Source organism: Emys orbicularis, chromosome 14, assembly GCF_028017835.1.
Source record: "Emys orbicularis isolate rEmyOrb1 chromosome 14, rEmyOrb1.hap1, whole genome shotgun sequence".
In the NCBI taxonomy this organism is placed as follows: Eukaryota; Metazoa; Chordata; order Testudines; family Emydidae; genus Emys; species Emys orbicularis.
Window position 1 is genome coordinate 32,587,819 of NC_088696.1, and position 23,739 is coordinate 32,611,557.

The 23,739-nt window shown below is 40.2% G+C and overlaps 2 protein-coding genes across 2 annotated transcripts in view; both read left to right on the forward strand.

Annotated features, from left to right (window-relative positions):
- LPCAT2 (lysophosphatidylcholine acyltransferase 2) overlaps positions 1–22,933 on the forward strand; it is a 55,962-nt gene extending 33,029 nt beyond the window's left edge. The window contains exons 8-14 of the mRNA XM_065416709.1: positions 3,856–3,910; positions 8,577–8,659; positions 9,289–9,414; positions 11,503–11,656; positions 20,077–20,175; positions 21,759–21,900; positions 22,695–22,933. Of these exons, the coding sequence (XP_065272781.1) occupies positions 3,856–3,910; positions 8,577–8,659; positions 9,289–9,414; positions 11,503–11,656; positions 20,077–20,175; positions 21,759–21,900; positions 22,695–22,933 (898 nt within the window). The remainder of the gene's footprint in view (positions 1–3,855; positions 3,911–8,576; positions 8,660–9,288; positions 9,415–11,502; positions 11,657–20,076; positions 20,176–21,758; positions 21,901–22,694) is intronic.
- CAPNS2 (calpain small subunit 2) lies at positions 13,713–14,456 on the forward strand. Its single transcript, XM_065416716.1, has one exon. The coding sequence runs from the start codon at positions 13,713–13,715 to the stop codon at positions 14,454–14,456; it is 744 nt and encodes a 247-aa protein (XP_065272788.1).
- Positions 22,934–23,739: the final 806 nt, after the last annotated feature.

A 23,739-nucleotide genomic window follows, 5' to 3' on the forward strand; every position in this document is an offset into this window, starting at 1 on the left:
GTACTTAAAAAACATTTTGTTATTACCTTTGGAGTTTTTGGCTAGCTGTTCTTCAAACTCCTCTTTGGCTTTTCTTATTACATTCTTGCACTTAATTTGGCAGTGTTTATGCTCCTTTCTATTTGCCTCACTAGGATTTGACTTCCACTTTTTAAAGGAAGTCTTTTTATCTCTCACTGCTTCTTTTACATGGTTGTTAAGCCACAGTGGCTCTTTTTTAGTTCTTTTACTGTGTTTCTTAATTTGGGGTATACATTGAAGTTGGGCCTCTATTATGGTGTCTTTAAAAAGCACCCATGCAGCTTGCAGGGATTTCACTTTAGTCACTGTACCTTTTAACTTCTGTTTAACTAACCCCCTCATTTTTGCATAGTTCCCCCTTTTGAAATTAATACATGGTAAGAAAGATTTCTTTTTTGAAAGTCAAGTAGAGAAAGTAGAATTTTCTTAATAGCAGCTAAGATTTTCAAAAATAGGTGCCTATAAGCACTCCTAAGCAAGTGGCCTGATTTTTTTTTTTTTTTTTTTTAATTTCAGTAGTCCCAAACAACCACTGCCTACAGTGTGAGTTGGTCCTGGGAAAATCCTTGTTTTTGTTCATATATCGCATACTGGATTTGCTGGTGGAAGGATGGAATGTAGATTTTTTTAATAGGCTTTGAATGTGTGTGATTATTACATGAGCTATTATTGCATAGAGCTATTTTTTTAGTATCTTAGTTTATTACTTAGATGCTATGGTAATAAAAATAATAATACTGTGGATGGGTGTGTATTACCTCAAGTGTCTTGAGTCACTCAAGAAACTGCCTTTTCTTGCCCATAAACTTAAGAAGCATATTCAAGCACAATAAAACAGACATTTTACAAGAACAACGGTCTTCACTTTCATGCAGATCACTTGAGACTCAATTTCTGAACCACTTTTCCATTCATGTGACTCCCAACTACATATGTTATCTTTTCCTCTTCCTGGCTCCTGATTTAGGGCTCAGCCCTATTTTTCTTGCCTTAAGAAAGAAGTTGCATTTGAAAAGTGACAGCTTGGATATCACAGACATGGGCACACTAGAAATGTTAAGATTAATGAAAAGTATGGGTCAAATTTATCAGAGAAATAGGTGAGAAGAGTGGGATATTGTAAACAGGCAGTCTGCAAAGGGACTTCAAGAACTGAATCCTCAAAATCTTCCTCCCCATTCAGTTTGACTAACGTAGACGTAAACTGTGTGCTTTTCCTTTGTTCCAGAGCATTTGTTCTGTACAAAATTATACTAGATCCTTGTAATTAGACCATATCCATCAAGCCATTTCTTAAGCCAATTATTTCACGTGTCCTAGGAAGGGATGATGCTAGAAAAGAATTTTCTAAATACATTTAAAAGAAAATGCTGGAAACAAATGTGTGCTAACGGGATCTGCCAGAATTGCATATCTGGGCACACAATTACACAATACACATGGAAGATCCCAGAACTTATTTAACAATAGCATAAGTAAATGAACTATGTATAAATGTTAATACAAATATATTGGAGAGAGGGAGTTTTAAAAGGAACATGATGATAAACTAATAGGATATTAAGTATCAGGGGGTAGCCGTGTTAGTCTGTATCCACAAAAACAATGAGGAGTCCGGGGGCACCCTAAAGACTAACAGATTTATTTGGGCATAAGCTTTCGTGGGTAAAAAAACCCACTTCTTCAGATGCAGGGAGTGAAAATCACAGATGCAGGCCTCATCAGTTATTGGGAGTGGACCACATCCACCCTTACTGAATTGGCCTTGTTAACACTGGTTTTCCACTTGTAAGGTAACTCCCTTCTTTTCATGTGTCAGTATATTTATGCCTGCATCTGTAATTTCCACTCCCTGCATCTGAAGAAGTGGGTTTTTTACCCACGAAAGCTTATGCCCAAATAAATCTGTTAGTCTTTAGGGTGCCACCGGACTCCTCGTTTTAATAGGATATTACACTTTCTTGTGTAAAAGGACAATGTGAAATGGCATAGGTGGGTGTAAGCACAGAGATAAAACTGAAAACCTAGATTTAATACTTGAATAACTGAAAATGTAATCAAACCTTTTAAAGCTGCACTCCTTACTCAAATATGACATCAGTTTTTAACTAGAAAGGAAACCCTCTTTAGACTGATAATAGCATAAAAAAAATAACTCCCTCCATGGGGGCCAATTAGTAAACCAGAGTCTATGGGAGAATGTCTAGCTATATGTAAGCTAGACTCTTTCTTCTGCTTCCCTTACTGGGTTCCTCTGTTAGTTGCTCTCACTTCTCTTGCTGGCGTAAACCCTTATGATTACTAGGATGTGACCTAAGAACTTAAGATTTGCCAGAGTAGATATGAGCACTGGTGAATCAAGCCTGGGGGATACATGGCTGAAGGGCTGAAGCAGACTTTGAGAGGAGAGGATGAAGGGAAGAAGACTGGGGAAAAGCAGGGGTGGGGGTGAACGAGGAAGAGTAGCAGGAAATGAGAGCAGAGGCGAAGGGGTGATTTAGACTCTGTAGGCCCTTGAATGAAATTTCAGGATATCCTGAATAATGTCTCCCTTGTTTCGCAATCTGGAAATAGTGCAGGAAGGTCTAATAAAAGAGCTAATCGATTGCATCTTGCAGCACTGGCATGCATTTGGTAGAACACTTCTTGGCCCCTCCCTGAAACCTGTCTGCCCCCATTCTGTTTTCACTCACTCCTTTTGTGTCACTCTTTTAACCTGTGGGACAAATGCCTAAAACTGTTTTATAATTTTAAGTCATCTGTTAAAATTCATGAGGAAAAGTCCAGCTGGCCCTCCCACTCCACCACCTCTTCTCTATCCCCGGCCTTCTCAGAAAATTCTTGCCAAACAGAATGAAGTTGTCTGTAGGATTTGCCTTTATTTAAGGTTACAAGTAAATGCTTCTCTCTTTCAGCTTGAAAGTGCTAACAGAATGAACACTTTTGCAGTCAAATGTGGAAGTGGTTAACCGTACCTCATTTCCCAACTTCCCCCATGTTAAAACTTCATACTGCCTTTTAAAGCATTCAAGACCCAAAGAGCACTGGTGGTTTCTTGTTATAATAATAGTTAGCATTTAGATGGTACTGGAAACGTGCAAAATCCACATACCTGTAAAAGCTTAACCAATCCTTCCTCTGATCCTGGGAGGGAGGCCAATAGGTATTAGCCTCAATTTTCATATGGGAGAACAAACACACAGAGATTAAGTTCATACAGGGCGTAAGAACCAGAGGCAAGGCTAAAACGCAGGATTTCCTGTTTGCCAAACCACTAAACTTCACCTCTTATAAATTCATAGATTAAGTGCAGAAGGAACTGTTAGATCTAACCGGACTTCCTGCATGACACAGACCAGTTACTCCTGTAATGAGCCAAACAGCTTGGGTTTGAATATCTTCCAGAAAGGCATCCAGTCATCATTCGCCGTGTCCCCCAATGCATCTTCAGCCTTGTTTAAAAAAATAAAAATAAAAAATTGCTAGCAAGATGTGAACTCTCTTGACTTCATGTAAAGCATGATGAATGTGTGTGTGATAACTACACATGTAGTGCTGTAAATGCATATGGCACTAGAAAGTGTAACACGTTCTCTGCTCTGAAGAGCTTGCAGCATAAATACCGCTAAAATGCCTTTAACTTTAATAGGAGCAGGAACCAGCCCTATGAAGAAGAAAACCTAAAGCAGCATCTCAAGAAGGTTCAGCTCAGGGGGTATAGAGATTATTGTCAGAAATAACAAAGACTGAAAAAATGTTAACAAATGGTATTTGCAAGTCAGCTGAAAGTAGATTGTTACTTAAAAAAAAAAAAATCTTTTCCCCCCTCCCTAGCAAAGAACTTTGTGTGATGACTTTTTGCCAGCCGTTAACGAGGGTAGAAGTTGAGGTAAGAATTGGAGAAACGTTATTAAGTTTGGATTTTTTTGATAAACACACTGTTCCTGTATTTTTTATCAATATCTAACAGAAAAGAAATGTCTTTTGGCAATAAGTGCAGTTCGTGTCTTAATAGATTAGCTCACCTTACAGGGAAACATGGTGGATACAGCTTTTAATCTGCTGCCCGTGTTGACATGTCTTTTGACAAGAGCCCATATGTGGAAGTGGTCAAAAGGGTATTTCTTATAAAATCACTAATAAATACCATTGTTCACAAACATTTGACTCACTGTGCTTGTAAAGACTGAACAGGTTGAATTACAAAGTAACTTGTTCTCCCTCACCACCGCCCACCCTGGAGGGCAGTAGAATGCTGTCTATACCAGTGGTTCCCAAACTTTAACAGCTCATGAACCCCTTTCACTAAAATATCAAATCTCATGAACCCCCTCCTAAAAATGAATATTTCCATGGATTTTCTCCCTTACCTGAGCATAAATTATAGAAGCAGTGATCTTGGAAATAACTTGGTTTTTTATGACACGCTTATTATACACTAGTTATTATTACATTATTATTTATCATTACATTATAAATCTTATTACATTATGAAAACGGCAACACTCTTCCAAGATTTCACTTTTGTAGTTCATATCACTTCGATTAAGCCTCCTACATGTTTCATCAAGGAGTATCAGACGTGAAACGGCATGAAGGTATTTAAGAAGCCAACTCAAATAAAGAGTTCCACCCACAAGCATTCGGGTCTTGAGCAGTCCAGGCAAACAATGTACAACTACAACAAAGCTTAAACTTGTTGTGCCAGGAAGTCATGGTTACGGGGCTCGGGCTGCCGGCCCCCACAGATGGCTCCCACATCCCTAGGGATGGCTCTGTCCGCCAATACAGAATTTTTTTCTGAGAACAGTTCAGCTGGAACCCCAGTTTGGGAACCACTGATCTATACTGAGTTACATCACAAGGCAGTTGCCATGTGATCTGTGTAACATGTTTACAGTAATAGTTCCCTATAGCTCCGAGCTAAATACTTTTAAGGAATTCAGTGATTAAACTGAGTGTTTTCATTCTCAAAAAAGAGTGTGTCTTGTCTAGTGAACCTGTTATCTTATTGCTTACTCTTAACTTTATTAATGTGTACAGTACAAACAAACAGGTGTATCTGATAAGAGAGAGAAAAATACATGCACGTCTCAGATCTTGATGAACACAAAAATGGATCACTCACTTCCCAGCAAAGACTTACTAACCAAGTGTAGTAGTGAGGGGCTCTCTCACTACAGCTAAATTACTTTGGCAAAGGATTCTACACAGCACTTACAATATTTGTTAGTACTTCCTGATATAGTAATAAGCTAAATTATACCTGTTAAATAGAAGAACAAAGTTGATTTGGGTGGAATACAGTGCCATCATATTTATTTTCAAAATTTAAGACTTAGCCATGGGTCTCCAAGTAATTGATGTGTGTTAGCAAGTTTCCTTGTTGGTATTAATATGCATGAATTGCTGTGTAATGCAAAAGAAAATACAGCATACCTGTAACTCATTTGAATAAATGTCTTTATTAGACATGTAGAGAAAGAAAATAGTTAACACTGTTCTGTTCTGTGTATTTTTTTTAAAAAAGGACTCTTGCTGTCTCAGAATTTAATGCTAGTGCACCTGTAATAAAACAAATCTGCCCTCAAATTCTAAAATTATAAAAATTAGACATGAAGTATTTCACTAATATACATCTCCCCCAGCAGAGAGAAATAAATTGAATAAATAAATTAATTAAAATAAATTAGACATCACCATGAGCTTCTATATATTTCTGTACAGAGATGCACAGCAATGTACCAGTTGTATTTTAAGAACATATCATGAACATATCCCAATGAATTGTATATATTGGACGTGAAACAGTTAAGCTGAGAATCTGATAGGCAGACTTATTGCAAAAGATATACATGGTGAATAGCATAGGAGGGAGGGAGCAGGCCAAAAATAGGTCAGGGAGATATTTTCATTACTTGAGTGATTTTTATCTTGCAGGGCTGGAATTTCCCTCTGCAATGCTCAGGAATTTCTGACTAGAAGAGAGTACTTATTCATCGTCAGCTGGAAAGTAGTTGTGCTAGCCCCAGTCACAGGATGGGAAAATTTAAATCAAGTCCTTCTCCAGAGTGTGTGTGGTTATGGGCAAGTCCCATGTAGTGAGTCTCAAACAACATCACCATTGCCTTTGGAGGAGGTAGAGGTGTAGTCTCAGCTGGTGAAGTGTAAGCTTGCTCTTTCATACCAGGACCTGAGACACAAACGGGCAGGCTTACGTAGATTAATCATGTCTAGGGTTCACATTTTTGGATTGTTCAAATGTGTTTTGACTTCATCCTACTCAAGTGCCTGCAGCCAGGGATTATGAATAGTGTGAATAACTGACTGCAGAGGATGTCAGTGCTGTGCTTTGCTTCGCTAGCCCAAGAGAGTTAACCACTGTTTCACTCAGGACACGTGGAGGAGGAGGAGTTAACTTAATAATGGGCAGGGTGGGGTATCAGACTCAGAACAAAGTGAGTGCGTAGTGATCCTCAGGGATCAGTTCTAGGACCTTCAGTGCCAGAAACGCAGACCTCTGCCACTTGACCACCTGCCGTTTGAGAGCACTCTTTTAGTTGGGAGTAAGTGGTTGGTTGTTACAGCCACTTGAAAAGACAGGCAGTAAGCCAGTGCATACTGCACACAGGCACCAGGAAGGAGACGGCTCGCCACACTGCAAAAGAAAACTGTGACTGTTAGGGCTGTGTTTATACAGAAAGTACATACAATATATTACAAATGAGTAACAGATACAGAAACCATTATATGGCAAATTACTAAATTAATATACAGGGCTGTGTGCAAACAGCACACTGAATTAAACAGGAGTTCTGCATCCCTTTCCCACCACATTGCTTTGAAAATGAACTTTTGCCTGTTTGTTTTATACGGAAGTCATCTATATTTACACAAGCCAAGCCCATTTTCATTGTGCTCCTTTGTCGACATGTTATAAAGAATCACAGATGTGAACACCGCATTTATTGAAATCCTTAACAGTAAACATAGATTTTTTTTAATAACAAGAAAGACATTATTTTCACTCTGATGCAAATTCACTCGTTATTTTTTCTCTTTATTTGATGTCTCAGAATAAAGACTGACTTTTATTGTGGTAGTAGAATTATGCACCTTTATTATGATGTGCTAATAATTCAAAATGTACTTTGTAAACTAAGTTACCAAGTCCTCAGCTTTTGGTGATGCCCCATTGATTTAGAAAGTTGAATATAATTGAGAATGCTTCTTTTCTAGTAAATTACTCCAATGCAATAACCCTTCTTATAATTTCATAATAAATCTACTCAATATTTTGGGGACACAAGCTATTTCAGGGATATCTGCACACCACCTGTTTTCCCTAAGAAACAGATTTTGCATTTGGATCTTTGAATTAGTTGTAAGTCTTTAAACAGTCAGCTTCAAATTGGTTAAATCATATTCATAAATTTAATGGATTTATGCCCCCAAAGTGGATAAAGACTCAACTGTTTCAAATAGCAGCATACAACTGACTTCAGGTCTTTTGCTAGTAATTCCCATTTTGGGGTCCAGAACCCATCTTTTGGAAATTTTCTATCACCCAAATATGTCTAATAACTTAAGTCTCAGTCTCACTATTTATTACCTATTTCTGAGTGCTGTGGCTCAGAAGACAAAACTTGACCCTAAGAAAGAACACAATTTTTATCTAACTCTTGTTGATCTCCAGTTGTTACAGAAAAAGAGCAGAAGAATGGATAGTTATATAATGATGTTTCGACAAATTTAACTTTTTGTTTTATCATTATTGGCAAATATGAACTCTCCACACAAATATTTAAAAAAAAGATCTTTGCAAGATTCATTTGTGTTTGGTCAGCCTCTTATTATCTTATCTGTGTATTTATTTTGTTCAAATTCCAAAAATAGCAAACAGATATTATAAAATTGACTTTACCCTGAAATAAAACCATTTATCTGTTTGTTTTTTTCCCATTGGAAAGATTTCCAATCATTTATTTCTCCATGTCACTATTGTTGGGGCATCTGCCCTTTTCCAACAACAAGATATAGAATACCAGTCCTCAAAGTTCTACCATTTAGCTGTAACATCAATATGTTTTCAACAGATTAGCCTTAGTATAGACTGAATTTAAGTTGTAATGTAGTACTAGGTACCTAGGTATTTAGGGCATTGGGTTTTAAAAGTGTGTGTACAGTCCCTGAGGCCTAAATACTGGAGCTCAACCCTAATTTTATGAAGAACTGTGTATTTAGGCTATTTGCCCCTTTAGTTTTGGATTTCATATTAAAGCAGCTACAACAGATCTGACCAAACCAACGTGTAGCAGCCGTGGAACAAATCTACAAATAATCCGCTGTGTAGTGTTTTGTTCGGGTAAGTGTAAAAAAAACAAAAAAAAACCTGAGCTATTTCTAAGGCTATGGTGACCTCTAGTGGCTGATTACTTAATTGCCTGACTGATAATTTTTCCCCTTTATGATGCAAAACCCTATCAGTAATAAAATGTGTTATCAGTAATAAGTTAATGGATATGCAGATTTACTAAATAAATTATATTTTTCAGTTTCTACCTGTCCATGTTCCTACTGAGGAAGAGAAAAAGGATCCTACTCTTTTTGCCAACAGAGTCCGTAATACCATGGCAACGTATGTATCCATATAAAAAAAATTCTCAAGCACTTACCAAGAACTGTTTATATATATCCTGGGCACTGGTTCAAATATATTTTGAACTGTTTTAGGGATCTGAAATATTTCAGGGAGTGATTGACAAAGCCATGATTCACCTGAGTCCAAGGTTTCGTATTTGAATCTCTAAATTAATTGTATAAGGTGTAAAAGCCTCTGTAACTAGACAGTTCCTAATTGGCTAATTATTACTGACTAGTAATAAGTTAATTGTTCTGTGCTCCACTATAATGCATTTAATTGGTGTAAAGCGGGGGTAATCATTTGCCTGACAAGACATAAGTGCACAGATTCAGTTTTCTCTACTGTGGTTAACGGGCCTAATTCTGCTCTGTTCCAACAGTGTAAATCTCAAACAATTGGCTTGACTCCAGTGTAATGACTGTGGATTTGCACTGGCATAACTATGAACAGAATTTGACCCAGCAGCTATACTAACCGCTTAAGTGGTGCAAGGATAAATTCTCATCTTGGCTGTTTATGTATCACCTTTGAGACCAGCACCGAGGAAGGTTGGAGGGAGGGGGCGGGGGAGTAAGATTCAAAAATCTCTTTGTTAAGATGTTTGTCTTTCTACTACATTTCAGGGCTTTGAATGTGCCAGTTACAGACCATACTTTTGAAGACTGCAGACTTATGATTTCAGCAGGACAGCTGACCTTGCCCATGGAAGCAGGGCTGGTGGAGTTTACCAAAATCAGCAAGAAACTGAAGTGAGAGAGGTTTTGCTATTCAGAGTTCTTTAATGACTTTAGAGCTGCACAAGACATTGTGTCGTGTTCTCCAGAAACAGTAATATTGGTCTGAAGTAAATAGGATGAAATTCAATAGGGACAAATGCAAAGTACTCCACTTAGGAAGGAACAATCAGTTGCACACATACAAAATGGGAAATGACTACCTAGGAAGGAGTACTGCGGAAAGGGATCTGGGGGTCATAGTGGACCACAAGCTAAATAAGCTAATATAAGCTAAAATGTAACACTGTTGCCAAAAAAGCGAACATCATTCTGGGATGTATAAGCAGGAGTGTTGTAAGCAAGACACGAGAAGTAGTTCTTCTGCTCTACTCTGCACCGATTAGGCTTCAACTGGAATACTGTGTCCAGTTCTGGGTGCCACATTTCAGGAAGGATGTGGACAAATTGGAGAAAGTCCAGAGAAGAGCAACAAAAAATGATTAAAGGTCTAGAAAACATGACCTATGAGGGAAGATTGAAAAAAAATTGGGTTTGTTTAGTCAGGGGAAGAGAAGACTGAGAGGGGACATAACAGTTTTCAAGTACATAAAAGGTTGTTACAAGGGGGAAGGAGAAGAATTGTTCTTCTTAACCTCTGAGGATAGGACAAGAAACAATGGGCTTAAATTGCAGCAAGGGAGGTTTAGGTTGGACATTAGGAAAAACTTCCTAACTCTCAGGGTGGTTAAGCATTGGAATAAATTGCCTAGGGAGGTTGTGGAATCTCCATCATTGGAAATTTTTAAGAGCAGGTTAGACAAACACCTGTCAGGGATGGTCTAGATCAGGGGTCAGCAACGTTTGGCACGCGGCTCGCCAGGGTAAGCACCCTAGCGGGCCGGGCCAGTTTATTTACCTGCTGACGCGGCAGGTTCGACCGATCGCGGCCCCCACTGGCCAGGGTTCGCCGTCCCGGGCCAATGGGGGCGGCGGGAAGCGGCGCGGGCGAGGGATGGCAAACCCCGGCCAGTGGGGGCCGCGATTGGTCGAACCTGCCGCGTCAGCAAGTAAATAAACTGGCCCGGACCGCTAGGGTGCTTACCCTGGCGAGCCGCGTGCCAAACGTTGCCGACCCCTGGTCTAGATATTACTTAGTCCTGCCATGAGTGCAGAGGACTGGACTAGATGACCTCTCGAGGTCCCTTCCAGTTCTATGATTCTATGAACGGAGGACAAATTGCCTGGTTGATTATTTGATCTCGCATAATGTATTTTAGGATTTGAAAAGTAATATAGTCTCTCTAGAAATTAGAGATGGAAAAGGCCCACAGGGATTAAATTATGGCTTGGACTATGCGCCTGTGTGAGGAAGTAAGAATCTGTCTATTGTAGTTTTATAGCCCTCTGCTACAGTAGTATCTGAGCACCTCACAGTCTTTAATGTATTTATCCTCACAGCAGCCCTGTGAGATAGGGAAGTACTGTTATCCCCATTTCACAGTTGGGATGCTGAGGCACAGAGAGCCCAAGTGACTGCCCCAGAGTCACACAGGAAATTTGTACCAGAGCCGGAAATTGAACTCCCAAGTGCCGCCTACTACCCAAATCACGGGACCATGCTTCCTCTGTGTTGGGGATAGGGTGCTGTCACTTCTCCTGACAATGAGATGCGTTCTGGGGTGCATCAGTATCATTACTCAGCCTGCGGCTTAGTTGCAGAGCTAAAAGGTGCCCTCTCCCATGTGGGAGCTAATGCTGTGACATGAAACAGTGACGGCTGGGTGGATTCAAATTTAAGGCAGTGAAATGTTGTCTTTAGTTCTGTTGCCAGATGTTGCCTATGCTTCTGAAAACTTTCATCTTCTGTGCAGTGAGTGCTGAGATACCTAAGCACAGAATTAGTTTTATTAAAAAAAAAAAAAATAGTTTTCAGGGGTTTTTAAATGCTGATTCAGTATGAAATATCGCACATTGAAAGCACAACCTTTTCAGTGTACTACATACTCCACGCTATCCAGTTTTCTGCTGTGGAAACTGCAATCACTCTCTTGCTACTAAAACTCCGTCTCTCTTGAGCCCTGCTACACAGAAGTTAATTATGTCTTCCTCTGATTTTTATAGTCTAAAATGGGATCCTATCCGAGATCAACTGGATACATTTGCTGCTATTGCAAATGCCTCCAAAGGGGGAAGAATTGGAATGGAGGAGTTTGCCGAGCACTTGAAGCTGCCTGTCTCAGATGTTCTCAAAGAGCTGTTCCTACTCTTCGATAGGGTAAGGATTTATGGCACTGACTGAAATAAGGTGTCTTAGTAACATTGTCTTAAGAATCATTTTCCCTAAAGATATTTGCAAGCATAAATCTAGCTCGCAAAAGGAGTAAATTGCCAACCAAAATCCTATTGACAGGATTGTAAGGCTGCAGGTAACTGAGGGAGCCCAGTACATGTAATACGAGTGCACTTCGTGCTTGTGGAAACATGCTGTACTTTGAAAGGTTGCCATTTATGCACTGTGTGCTATGTACAATCAGCATGGTACGCTGCAAGCAGGGCCGGCTTTAGGCTGATTCCCCCGATTCCTGTGAATCAGGCCCCGCAGCATCCGGAAGAGGGGCCCCGCAAGTAAGACCCCGGAAGACAACTGCTGCCGAGGAAGGACCCTCCGCTGAAGTGCCGCCGGAAACAGCGGCAACAGATTGAGCTGCCGCCAAATTGCCACTGCTATCTTCGGCGGCAGCTCAGTCGCTGCCGCTGTCTTCGGCGGCATTTCGGCGGTGGGTCTTTCGAATCGGGCCCCGCACATCCTAAAGCCGGCCCTGGCTGCAAGCACTCAAGCATCTGTTGTTCACGTTTTATTTTGGGAGTTTCACAAACTTTGAATGTTTTTCCTGGTCCTGCTTTTAGTAAACTTCCCTATCAAGGAATTGTGCCATATAGCACTGACAAAACTTGTTTTGAGATTCTCCAGGTCTGAACGAATTCATCAGCGGAAAATGAAGGGTCCAATTTCTTCTTCTTCTTCTGTTTAAAACGCTGACTGTATTGAAAGTGCCTGATCTACACATTTCATCGCCATAGACCATATTTAATCCCAACTGTTCAGTAATGACCATAGTGTCTCTCTCTAGGAAACTATTGGCTAAGGCCCTACTTTTCCCCAAGCTGGGACTTTCCCGTATGCTGAGTAAACTGTTGTCATTTGAGGATCACTCTCCATGCTTACAGTGTGGTGCTGATTACCAGATTACGGTATGGCTCCATGTAGCAGGGTCCTACAGAGCAGTAGAGTAGTTGAGATTTTTATTTTCACTGAAAATTCTATCCACTTGCCCCAAATGAAATCAGTTACGCTTAAAATCCCAGGTCTTTGACAGGATAGCAAGCTTACTGCTAATGCTCTTGTAAGTCTGGTTCAAGCGTCTCATCAATACCTTGTTCTTCCTGCCTTCTTTTTTTTTTTTAATTTAATTTCAAAATACTCAACTTGCACGCAAGAACGCAGCTCTTTGGGGAAGGAAGGGAAATGAGTTATGGGAACTCTCAGCTCCAGGTCGCTGACTTGAGCCTCACCCAAATTTGTAGCCACCAAAAGGCCATCAAAATCTCAGATAGTAAAATGAGTGGACAGGGGCCCGTGATATAGAACCCCATCAGACCTGATTCTTGTTCAGTCTTAGCAGAGAGGCTACAGACAAAAAATGAAACTAAACTATCCTGACCGTTAGGCTGTGGCCATCACCGTAAGTGGGAGGTTGAGACCCATTGGCATGGCTGGTTAGGCAATCTTGTATTGTTGCTAGCCACGCTGCACCTATTTGGACAAACAAGTTACTTTAATTTCTGAACTCCAACAAAGGTAAAGACATTGGAGAGGACAATGCAGGGACAGATACAACCATGGTAAACTGAGCAGATCTCCTTGGGAAGTTAAGTTAGAAGTCTAACCTTGGCTGTGGTCCTTTCTAATGTTGCGTTGCTCAAAGGACCACCAAGGACATTTTGAAAATTTTGCTGTATGGTTTTCAACCCCTCAGTTTTACCCTAAAATGGTTTCAAATCAGATAAAACAAATCTGATCTGTAAAATAAAAAGCAAGCGTTCGGAGAGAGAAATACTTTATAACTTGTCAAAAGCAGAGGGTGGCTGCAGGGAGCTGATGGAATTCAGGCAACCAAAGGCTGCATCAGACATGCCTGGGCATGGGGAATACTAATACTTCAGACAGATAATGTGCATTTTGCCGACACCCAGCTCAGACTCCATTACTGCTCTCAGAGACTGCAGGATTTTCAGCTCTCATCTGGTTAATTCTCTGTAAATCATTCACCATGTTTCTCGCTCAAGCCTTACTTGGTGGCGGGAGCAGTGGTGGAGGGGGCCTTGCAAGAGGCCTGGGAGGTCTTTTAGCAGGAGGTGGACAAGGAAGAGGGAATCTTGGAGGACTCGTTGGAGGACTCGTCAACATTATCAGTGAGGTAGCAGCTCAGTACACCCCAGAGCCACCCCCAACTCCTCGCAGCCACTTCATGAATGTGGAAGCCGGCGAGAGCGAGGAGATCCGTCAGTTCCGCCGACTCTTTGTCCAGCTGGCCGGAGATGACATGGAAGTGTGCGCCACCGAGTTGATGGACATTCTGAACAAGGTGGTGGCCAGACATAAAAACCTGAAGACAGAGGGCTTCAGCCTGGACACATGCCGGAGCATGGTGTCAGTCATGGACAGTGACACAACCGGCAAGCTGGGCTTTGAGGAGTTTAAATACCTATGGAACAACATCAAGAAGTGGCAGTGCGTGTACAAAGAACACTACTCCGACCAGTCGGGATCTCTTGGGAGTGCTCAGCTGCCAGATGCCTTCAAGGCTGCAGGGTTCCAGCTGAACGAACAGCTCTACCAGATGATCATTCGCAGATACGCCGATGAAAATGGGAGCATGGATTTCAATAACTTCATCAGCTGCTTGGTGCGACTGGATGGCATGTTCCGTGCCTTCAAATCCCTGGACCAAGATGGAGACGGCCTGGTGAACATGAACATTCAAGAGTGGCTGCAGCTGACCATGTACTCCTGAGAGAGCACACTGGAATGGAATACACTCCAACTGTGTGCTCTTGTTTATACTGGTGTTAACTAACTGGAGCCTTTCTCCTTGTTCAAGAGCAACTGTTTTGTTGCTATGAAAGAGCACGCAATACGTTAATGCTTAAAAAACCCTTAGTTTATTGTGAAATGTTTGTTTTTTCTACTGTGTACGTTTTACAGTTGTTTGGATTGCTGAGGCGCTAGCAAATGGAACATTTCTTGAGCCGTGCAAGACTCTGGGTGTGTGCGCACGCACATGTATATGAGTACCTATAATAGAAAACTAGATTTGGGTTCAAAAAGGAGAGAACGTTGATGGGAAGAGTAGTTGTTAAGGCTTTCGTCTCGTATAGCATGTTGGTGGCTGGTGGATGTGTGCATATAATATAGAATACATTTCTGATTTTTTCTTAAGATTGGGGTTGTTCTTGATGACTGTTTTGATTTTTATGTGTTATCTATCAGTGCATATTTTGCTGGAGGCAGAAGCTGTGCTTGCCTGTAGGGAAATTGCTAGTAAATAGAGGTGTATTGATTTCTAATTTGTAAGGAATTATTTGTAATGGGGAAAATAAATTGGAGTTGTAATTATTATAATAATCAGTGGATTTTGAGAGACAAACTAAATCTCTCATCTTTCTTACTTCTGCTGTCTCATTGTTTTCAGCTGAAATGTTTCCTGGGGACCTGGTGCTTGGTATATACTCTTTTTATTCCTGCAGCCTTCTAACAAATATTTTTACTGTAAAGTGCAATAATCTGAGTAGTGTTAAAATACAGAATTGCCTATCGAGAGGGCCGCTGAACTGCTGCGGTCACCTATTAGACAGACGGACAAATTCAGCTTTGGCTTATCTCCATTGAAGTGGAGTTTCCTCAGGGATGAATTTGACTCAGTCTCCAACTACAGTAGTTCCATTCATGTCAGGGCAGAGATGCTTGCCGTGGCGTTAAAAGGCAAGAAGCAGCAGGAACTGTAGAAGGTGTGCGCCTGCGGGTCAGAGTGTCCTTGGCTGCTTTAAAGCAAAATTATTTTACGTGGGCCTAGTTGCTATTAACGTGTGTGTGTGTGTGTGTGTGTGTGTGTGTGTGTGTGTGTGTGTGTGTGTGTGTGTGTGTGTGTGTGTGTGTGTGTGTGTGTGAGAGAGAGAGCGTGAGTGAGCTGAATGGAATGTGAAAAGATGAGTCAAGCAGTCATGTCTAGTTACAAATATCCAGCCGCCTATTCCCCTCCTACACCACGCTGGTAAGAAAGTGTCATCAGCAGCTAACTAACTAAACAATAGGGGGATAGCATTTGATTAACAATAGGCTGATGTATTTTGAAATCATTATGGCTTCCATTTCCATTTCTACGTTCATCGAGTCTCTGTACACATTGTCATTGAAATCTGATCACCTTTCCACAATGTACGAACCATCGTTTAAATCACTTATGGTGCCCGATACCAGACTAAATAACAGGAACTTAGTAAAAATAAAAGAATAGTCAAATTGTGACAAAATAGGCTAACTCCTGAACCACATCCACCTCCACATCGTCCACAAATTAATAAATCACAGAAGCATACTTTTATCTACATAAGCATTTTGGCTAGGTGGGTAATAATCCCAGTAGAAGAGAGAGTGAAAGAGAGAGACTGACACCTTGGTGAATGTTGCTATATTAATGTTTGCTTTAGAATCTCTGTCTTTCAGGCTAGTGAGATCTCACCTGTGGGTACAGGTAATTGTTTGGCAGGGAAGGATTAAAATAACAACCTCCTGCATGATGTTTCCTATTATGAAAATGAGACATGTAAAAGCATGTCCCTACTGCTGTGTCCAGTAGGAATTCCTCTCTCTCTGTTGCAGACCTAGAAGTGATTGTGATGATTTTCTTTGACATGCATGAACAGTTCTTCTAGGAAATATGGTTTCTAAATCAAACTAGAAATAATGGTAAAAGTCGACGTGAAAACTATCCCTGTTATGACACCTTTTATAGGCACAGTGCAAGTTGGGCCCCTTGGGCAGTGACACCTCAGGCTTTTTCCACATCACTCCTGTGCATCCACCTGGCCTTGGAAGGGGTTTTGCTAGTTGGAAAAAAGGTAATTCAGTGTCCATGCCCTGTCTTTCTCCCTATGGAGCTCTAAAGAGACCGTTTATTGTGTGTGTGGGGGGGTGTTTTTCCTACAATATGGCAAGCTTTACTGCTACCGAGGCCACCATAAATGTACTTAACTGAGCCTATACCTCTGACTCAAAAACAGAAAATACATCTTAAATATATAGTACCCCATACTGAAAATGGCAATGCAATGCTGAAGTCTGGTTTAAAATCAGAATACACAGTAAAATTGTTATATTTAACTTGTGCTTTTGTTTAGCAACATACAAATATTTAAATGAGCTACATGTATTTGCTATGCCAAATACCCAATTAATAATAAGTATAGCTGGGGAGCAGCATTCAGGCATTCAGCACACTGCAGGATCCCAAAGTCACACTAGCCAGCCACTGCTTCATTCGTGCTTTCCAGGCCCGTGTATCCCATGCTCTGTCATAGCCATCCTGAACTCTGCTGGGCATATTGCAGGTAGATAGCCCACGGAAGCCTGGTAAGTGCCGTTATTATCCTAGTGTATGACTTGGGCTATATAATAACCAGAGGCAGTGGCTTCTGCTTCACCACGTGGTGTATGCCGGTGGTGAGAGAATCAAGGGGGGACATTTCACCAGACCGTTGCAATGAGTTAATGTGACAGACCTGAAATGAAAACCAAAATTTTAAATTGAAAAAGTAGCTGCGCGTGGAAACCCCTTACCTTTGCTATTTGGGGAATTGGGGTTTTGGTTCACAAGTCACCTCTCAGAACAGCTTTGGCTACAGAGTTTAAATCTTGCATATCGTGCTGCAAAGCACAATCTCCTGTGAAAACAGAGAGGCTGTTAGGCCAAATTTACCGGCAGTGACATTGCTTGTTACTGTCAGTGTTTCTCTAGATGCATTTTTAATTCAGTGCCCATCCTTTCCCTCCTATCCTCTCTCATGCCAGGAGCCATGCAAACATCTCCGTTTCTGCTCCTGCCCCTCCCACCTCTCCTTTCATCAAGTGTCAAACCATCTGGCAAGTAGCCAGCATCCTAGGAGTTAGTATGATTAAGTCACAGTATGAACTTGAAGTGCAGTTATCACACCCAGATATCCAAAATTCTGGAATGAAGTACTTCTGATTGCACTGTATTTAATTCTTGGTTTTGACACCTAGATGGAAATAATTTGACCATTCTAACTTTGTCATGCTCCGTTTATTAATAATGAAAGCATTAGTCCCCATTATGAACCAACTGATTTTCAAATTCTGTGTGTTTTTGTTTTAAACCAAGGCCATATTCACTTAACATAGCTTACTTTCCCACCCTCAACTCTTGCATTCATATTTTTATGCACCACTAGGACAATCTTAAACCATTTAAAAAAAAAAAAAACCATACACAAGCTAAAACTGTACTTCATGCCACGCCACATGTACAATGGAATTGTAAATTCCTGAAAACAGTTCTAGTGGAATCAGCAAAAAACCTTCAACTAATTATGTACAATACAAGCATTTGCTGGACCTTTGATGATAAATTAACAATCCGGGCATTCAGATTGTAAAACTACACAATAAAAAGCAACGATACCTTGTATAGCTAACATTTGGATGTCACAAGATCCATAGTGTTAAAATGTCTGGCATCAGAAACCATTGGACAAAAAAAAAAAATTGTACTGAGGTACCAGCTAACTGTTAATCACAGAGGTTAAAGTGCAGAGATTGACTAGAAAATTGCCAACAAACATCAAATTATACCATGCTACCTGTCTAACAGGATGCTGGTAATTTTATTAGCAGTGAAGAATTTTATAAGGAAACTTGTTGGCAAACCCGCAAGTCTCTAAACAGTAGGTGATATTCAATATTCTAAATGCTTTTACAAAGATTCTTTACCCTATCAATAGAAAACAAAACATGGGTGTCTGTAAACTGGCAGTGTATTGGCTTTAGAGGCTGAGTAAACTTGCATCTAGGTAGCAATTGCTTTAAATCTTGCCAAGTATATTGGTCATTTTTGTTTGTTTAAGAGTAAAAATACTTTCTCACCCACCTATCTGAATCCAGGACCATTTAAAGTACAGAAGCACTCATTCAGTAATGGAAATCCACAGTATGCAGATCCCAAGGATCTGAAGGCACTCTACAATTTAGTCTTGGCACTGTTCCATTAGGTAGATTATTATTCCATTATACAAATGGGGGAACTGAGGAACAGAGACGCTAAGTGTGTTGTGTTCAAGAGGACCGCACAAGCTGGTTGCAGAGCCAGAAAGCTATGCAGATCTCCCTTCTGCTCTGTGTGTTTACCCACAAGACTATTGTTCCTTCATTTGTCTGTAAAATGTTTCATATTGATCCACTTGAGAGGATCTTGACACTACTATTTTGCCTCCTGGAAGAATATTTTAATTCAGAAATGTAGCCCTCCCTTTTTTTTTCCTCATGAATTCTGCACCATCAGCATTCAGTTTTTACAAATTTTTCGCTGTTCAAAATTTTTTGATGAATGTCTCATGGGAATATTTCAGCCCAGGAATCACCAGTCACCTTAACCTCAAGGTAGATGCTCTGTGTCTGGTCACCTAACTTTCAAATGTTACTGTTTCTTACCCATGACAGAATATCTCCCAAGTCCACAAAGAACTTTTAAGGTCATCACATAAATACAATCAACTCAAATACGCACATGTATTTCGGCAGGTATTTGCCACTTCCCCTCACTGCAAATAGACTCGCCAATAATTTCACCTCAACCTGATAGCCAGTCCCATCAAAGGAACTGCAGTTTAGGTCTGAATGAATTTACTGTAGTATCTTTCTACTTAATCCAATCTGGTTTTCCTACTTCCAATACAGGCCATTATGATTAAAGTGCAATACACCTCTACCCCAATATAACGCAACCTGATATAACACAAATTCGGATATAACACGGTAAAGCAGTGCTCCGAGGGGCGGGGCTGCACACTCTGGTGGATCAAAGCAAGTTCGATATAACGCGATTTCACCTATAACGCGGTAAGATTTTTTGGCTCCCGAGGACAGCGTTATATCGGGGTAGAGGTGTATCTTGTAGTTTGACTCATGAAGTGTCCCAGGTATTTTTACAGGTATTGTGAACGTAATACTTGCTCCACAGAAAGCCCATGGTAACTTCTTGCCTATGTGTATGCTGCATCATATCTCTGTGTTCTATTCCTTTTAGCCAAAAGTACTTTTGGGGGTGATCAAAAGCTAATAACCAAAACTCTCTTCTTACGCAGGTAAAGATTTTAATCCTTTTGTGAACTGGTGCTTACAAAACTGCAACCAGAAGTCAATTGTTCATCCGTAGAAATGCTTTCACTGGTCATTTTTTAAATGGTACAAATGTACTGATTTTTTTCCTGATTTTTTTTTTTAAATAGTAAATTAAGCATTAGTACAGATTGCATAGCTTGATTATATTTCTCATATGATGAACCTTTCAAGTGATCCAAGCTATTAACTCTAACTTTTGCCATCTGTCTTTGTGGTTACAGAATGGAGATGGCACCATAGACTTCCGAGAATACGTGATTGGTTTGTCTGTTCTTTGTAATCCTGCCAACACAGAAGAGACTATTCAGATGGCATTTAAGGTAAGTTCAGTTTAGTACAGCACTGTAAACCTGACAAACCTGGGCTGACTGTAATTCTGTTCTCTTTCAAATCATAATACAAATTTATAGATTCAATTTGTTATGTGAATGTGAGTAATGCTCTTAAACCAATTGACATTTGTAGTGAAGAAAATGCAGATGTCAGCTTCATAGACAAGTTCTTCAAAAGCCATGTGAAAGCACTAAGGAATATGTAACTTGGCAAGATAACTCCAAAAATGATTCAGCAACAGTTACACACTTCTGTGGGGGCGTTTTGTGAGTGATCTGTAGATCAGAATAGTCTGGTGGGGCTCAAGTGTTTAGTCTAGCTGTTCTTTTTTAAAAAGTCATCAATGGACATCTCAAGGCTAGTAAAATAAAAAATTAGTTACCAGCTTGTTTTGAATCATGGACACTTAGACTTTGAGATCCCTCCACTGCTCTGCTTTTGTGTATTCCTCGTGCAGTGTCTTGAGATGTGAGGGACAGTTACTCTGAATAGGACTCTCATAAGAGAGACCAGTGCTTACTCAAGAGGTTGCCTATATTTTTATGGGAAATTATTGTGTCCTATTGCTGCTCTATATAGCTAAGTATTCCAGCAATCCAGCCTGTTCAACCACTGCTCCAGTGCTTTCTCAGAGATGTTTTGTGTCTGAAGATCCTCAGAAAGACTGGCCTCCAAACCATAGCCACCACCAATGGTATATTAACTGTTGCATTTCCTTTGAAGCCGATAATTTGGACAGCATTACTCTCCTCAGTGGGAAGCGTTCTACTCTGAAATGGAGCTATGACTTTTCTTCCATTATCTGCTATCAAACGTGGTTTCACTTGCAATGGGTTCTGCTCGATTGCAGGGGTTCACCCCTGGGGAGCTCTTTGCAGGATGGGAGCCATTGTTCTCTTTATTTCTGACACTAGTGAGTGGTTAGTGCAGCTGCTCACTGCCGCTGCCATGCTAGAAAGGATGGGATGAAATATGTAGTGGGCAACAAATCATGCATGTTATTACAATATGGATTTTCATCCTAGCCAAAATAGTAGCAAGTTCAGTCATGTCATAAAAGTTTAACTTGCAGAAAAAGAAGACAAAAGCCTGATGGTGTTCTTTTTAGTACATATACGTGGGACACTTTTTAGAGGTTATCACATCCCTTTTAAATACAACGGTTTATAACAAACTATGGGCCGTGTTTTTGAAAAAGCTAATTTAGTGAAATTTTTCCATTACTAGTTTCTGAGCATATTCTCCAGTACAGCATATTTACATCCAATTATTGCATTTGTCCATCATGCATCCTTTGATCTCAGTGTTGTCTTTCTTTTGAAAAGTTCCTTGAAAAATGTCCCATCTCATTCTCTGGAAAAAAACATTATTTTTTTTAATTTGTAATAAAAATTAGTTGTTGGGACTCCAGTCTTCAAATCACAGTGGCAACTGCTGAGACATCTTGAATGGCAGAGACCATTATTGGGTGCTTTCAAAGGTTAATTTGAATTGAAATTGCTGTGCTACCACATAGGCAAACTGATACTAGGGGTGTTCACATTACAGTTTTGTAATCTTTCTACTTCAGCTCTTTGACGTTGATGATGACGGCAGCATAACAGAAGACGAGTTTGCTTGTATTCTCCGGTCATCTCTCGGAGTCCCTGACCTTGATGTTTCTCAACTCTTTAAGGAAATAGACACAGATAATTCTGGGAAGATCGCCTATAGTAAGTATATTCCATAGAACTAATACACTTATACTAAAACAGAGCTTTGATATTACTACTCTAAGATCTCAGTCTCCGATTATTACAGATTCAGAACTCTTTTCCCCACAAAAAAAAGTCTAACAGGTGCCTAGACCACTCAGATATTGTTAATGTTGAGAAAAATATGTGGTTGGGGAACATGGACAAAGATGATGTATTAATTTCTCCTTAATTGTATGTCTACACTTGGAGCTGGGGGTGTCATTTATTTAGGGATTGGTCCTGCTTTGAGCAGGGGGTTGGACTAGATGACCTCCTGAGCTCCCTTCCAACCCTGATATTCTATGATTCTATGATTCCCATTCGAGGAGACATACTTGCACTACCGTGCCAGAGACCCTAGGCACATACTGAGGGCTGCTAGCCAGTCCTACCACTCTCACTGCCATGGCTACATTCTATTTTTAGTGCCTGAGCTCAGTGGGAGCAAGTGCAAGTATTTCTCCTCACGCTGGGAATCACTCTCCCAGCTCTAAGTGTAGATGTAACGTAAGACATCTTATAACATCATTTCTGTTGGTTTTTATATGCCATCTCCATCGCCATGAGTGCCTTACAAGAGATTCCCACAAGCAGCCAATGGATTAACTTCTTCCATACTTCGCCTGACACAATCGCAACAATTGGTAGATTTTCTGTCTTCCCATCTGCCCCACCCCTTTTCTTCTTCCTTCATTGCTGGTTTTATTATGCAGTAGAATATTTTGCATCGTTGCTGCTCAACACACTGTCTTTACTGTCTTTAATTTCAGATGAGTTTAAGGACTTTGCATTTAAGCATCCAGAATATGCCAAGTTATTTACTACATACCTAGAGCTACAGAGGTGCCATCTACAGACAGACGAAGAAGATGATTATCAGACACCAGAAGACACATACTCACAGAGTAAGACATCACTCTCAGAAAAGACCCCAATCGCAAGAAATAAAGTTGGTCCTGAAAGCAATGAAGAAGACCTCTCAAGTACTTCAGACAAAAAGGATGACTAAGTATAAACAGCCTGATAATTTTGCATTTACACTGTGCAGATTTCATTGAGGTTATTTTATATCAAAATGTACTTGTTGAATATTGATAAAAGTTAAGATTTTAAGAATGTTTTTACTTTTTTTGTATTTCTCTGTGTGTCAAAATTGTGGGGGAGGAGGGATAAATAATTTATTGCATTCTGCCACTCGGTGTTATAAGTAAAAATGTCCCCTCTTAGGTAGATTGCACAATACAATCTGAATCTAAGTTAAATGAATACCATAGCCTCAATTTTTTTTTGGTGTCAGTCTCACAGGACTGTGAATATTGTTTACTCTCTTCCAAGCAAGGTGTTTACAAGGTAGCAGACATTGTTAGGGTAGCCAACTGAAGAAAAGTAATTTCCCAATAGGGGCTGAGGAGAAGATTTGCTGCTCTCCCTCACTATAGGACATTTAAATATCAGACTTCGTTTTTTTTAGTCTACGGGCACCCTTCAACATTTCTGAAATTTCAAAAGTATAGAAAATTTAGAATTCATAGGAGAACAAGTGTTAGGAAGTTGGTATTTTAGTTAGTGCATGGCTGTCTTGAGGCTTTCCTTAATCTGTTGTCAACCACAGTCAAAATTTCTCAACAAAGCCATGTTGATTCACTGATGTTAATAGCAACATCTTTGGACAAAGGCCCACTGAAGATGGAATGGGTTGTATTTGTAACAATAAAAATGAATTGGAGTTCAAAGATAGCAGATCATTATTTGAATAGGAAAACTCAGAAAACAGGACCTCAATGGTTAGAACACTAATTGGAAAAAAAGGCATAT

Coding starts and splice junctions, on each gene's coding strand:
- CAPNS2 (XM_065416716.1), top strand. CDS start 13,713: ATGTTTCTCGCTCAAGCCTTACTTGGTGGCGGGAGCAGTGGTGGAGGG.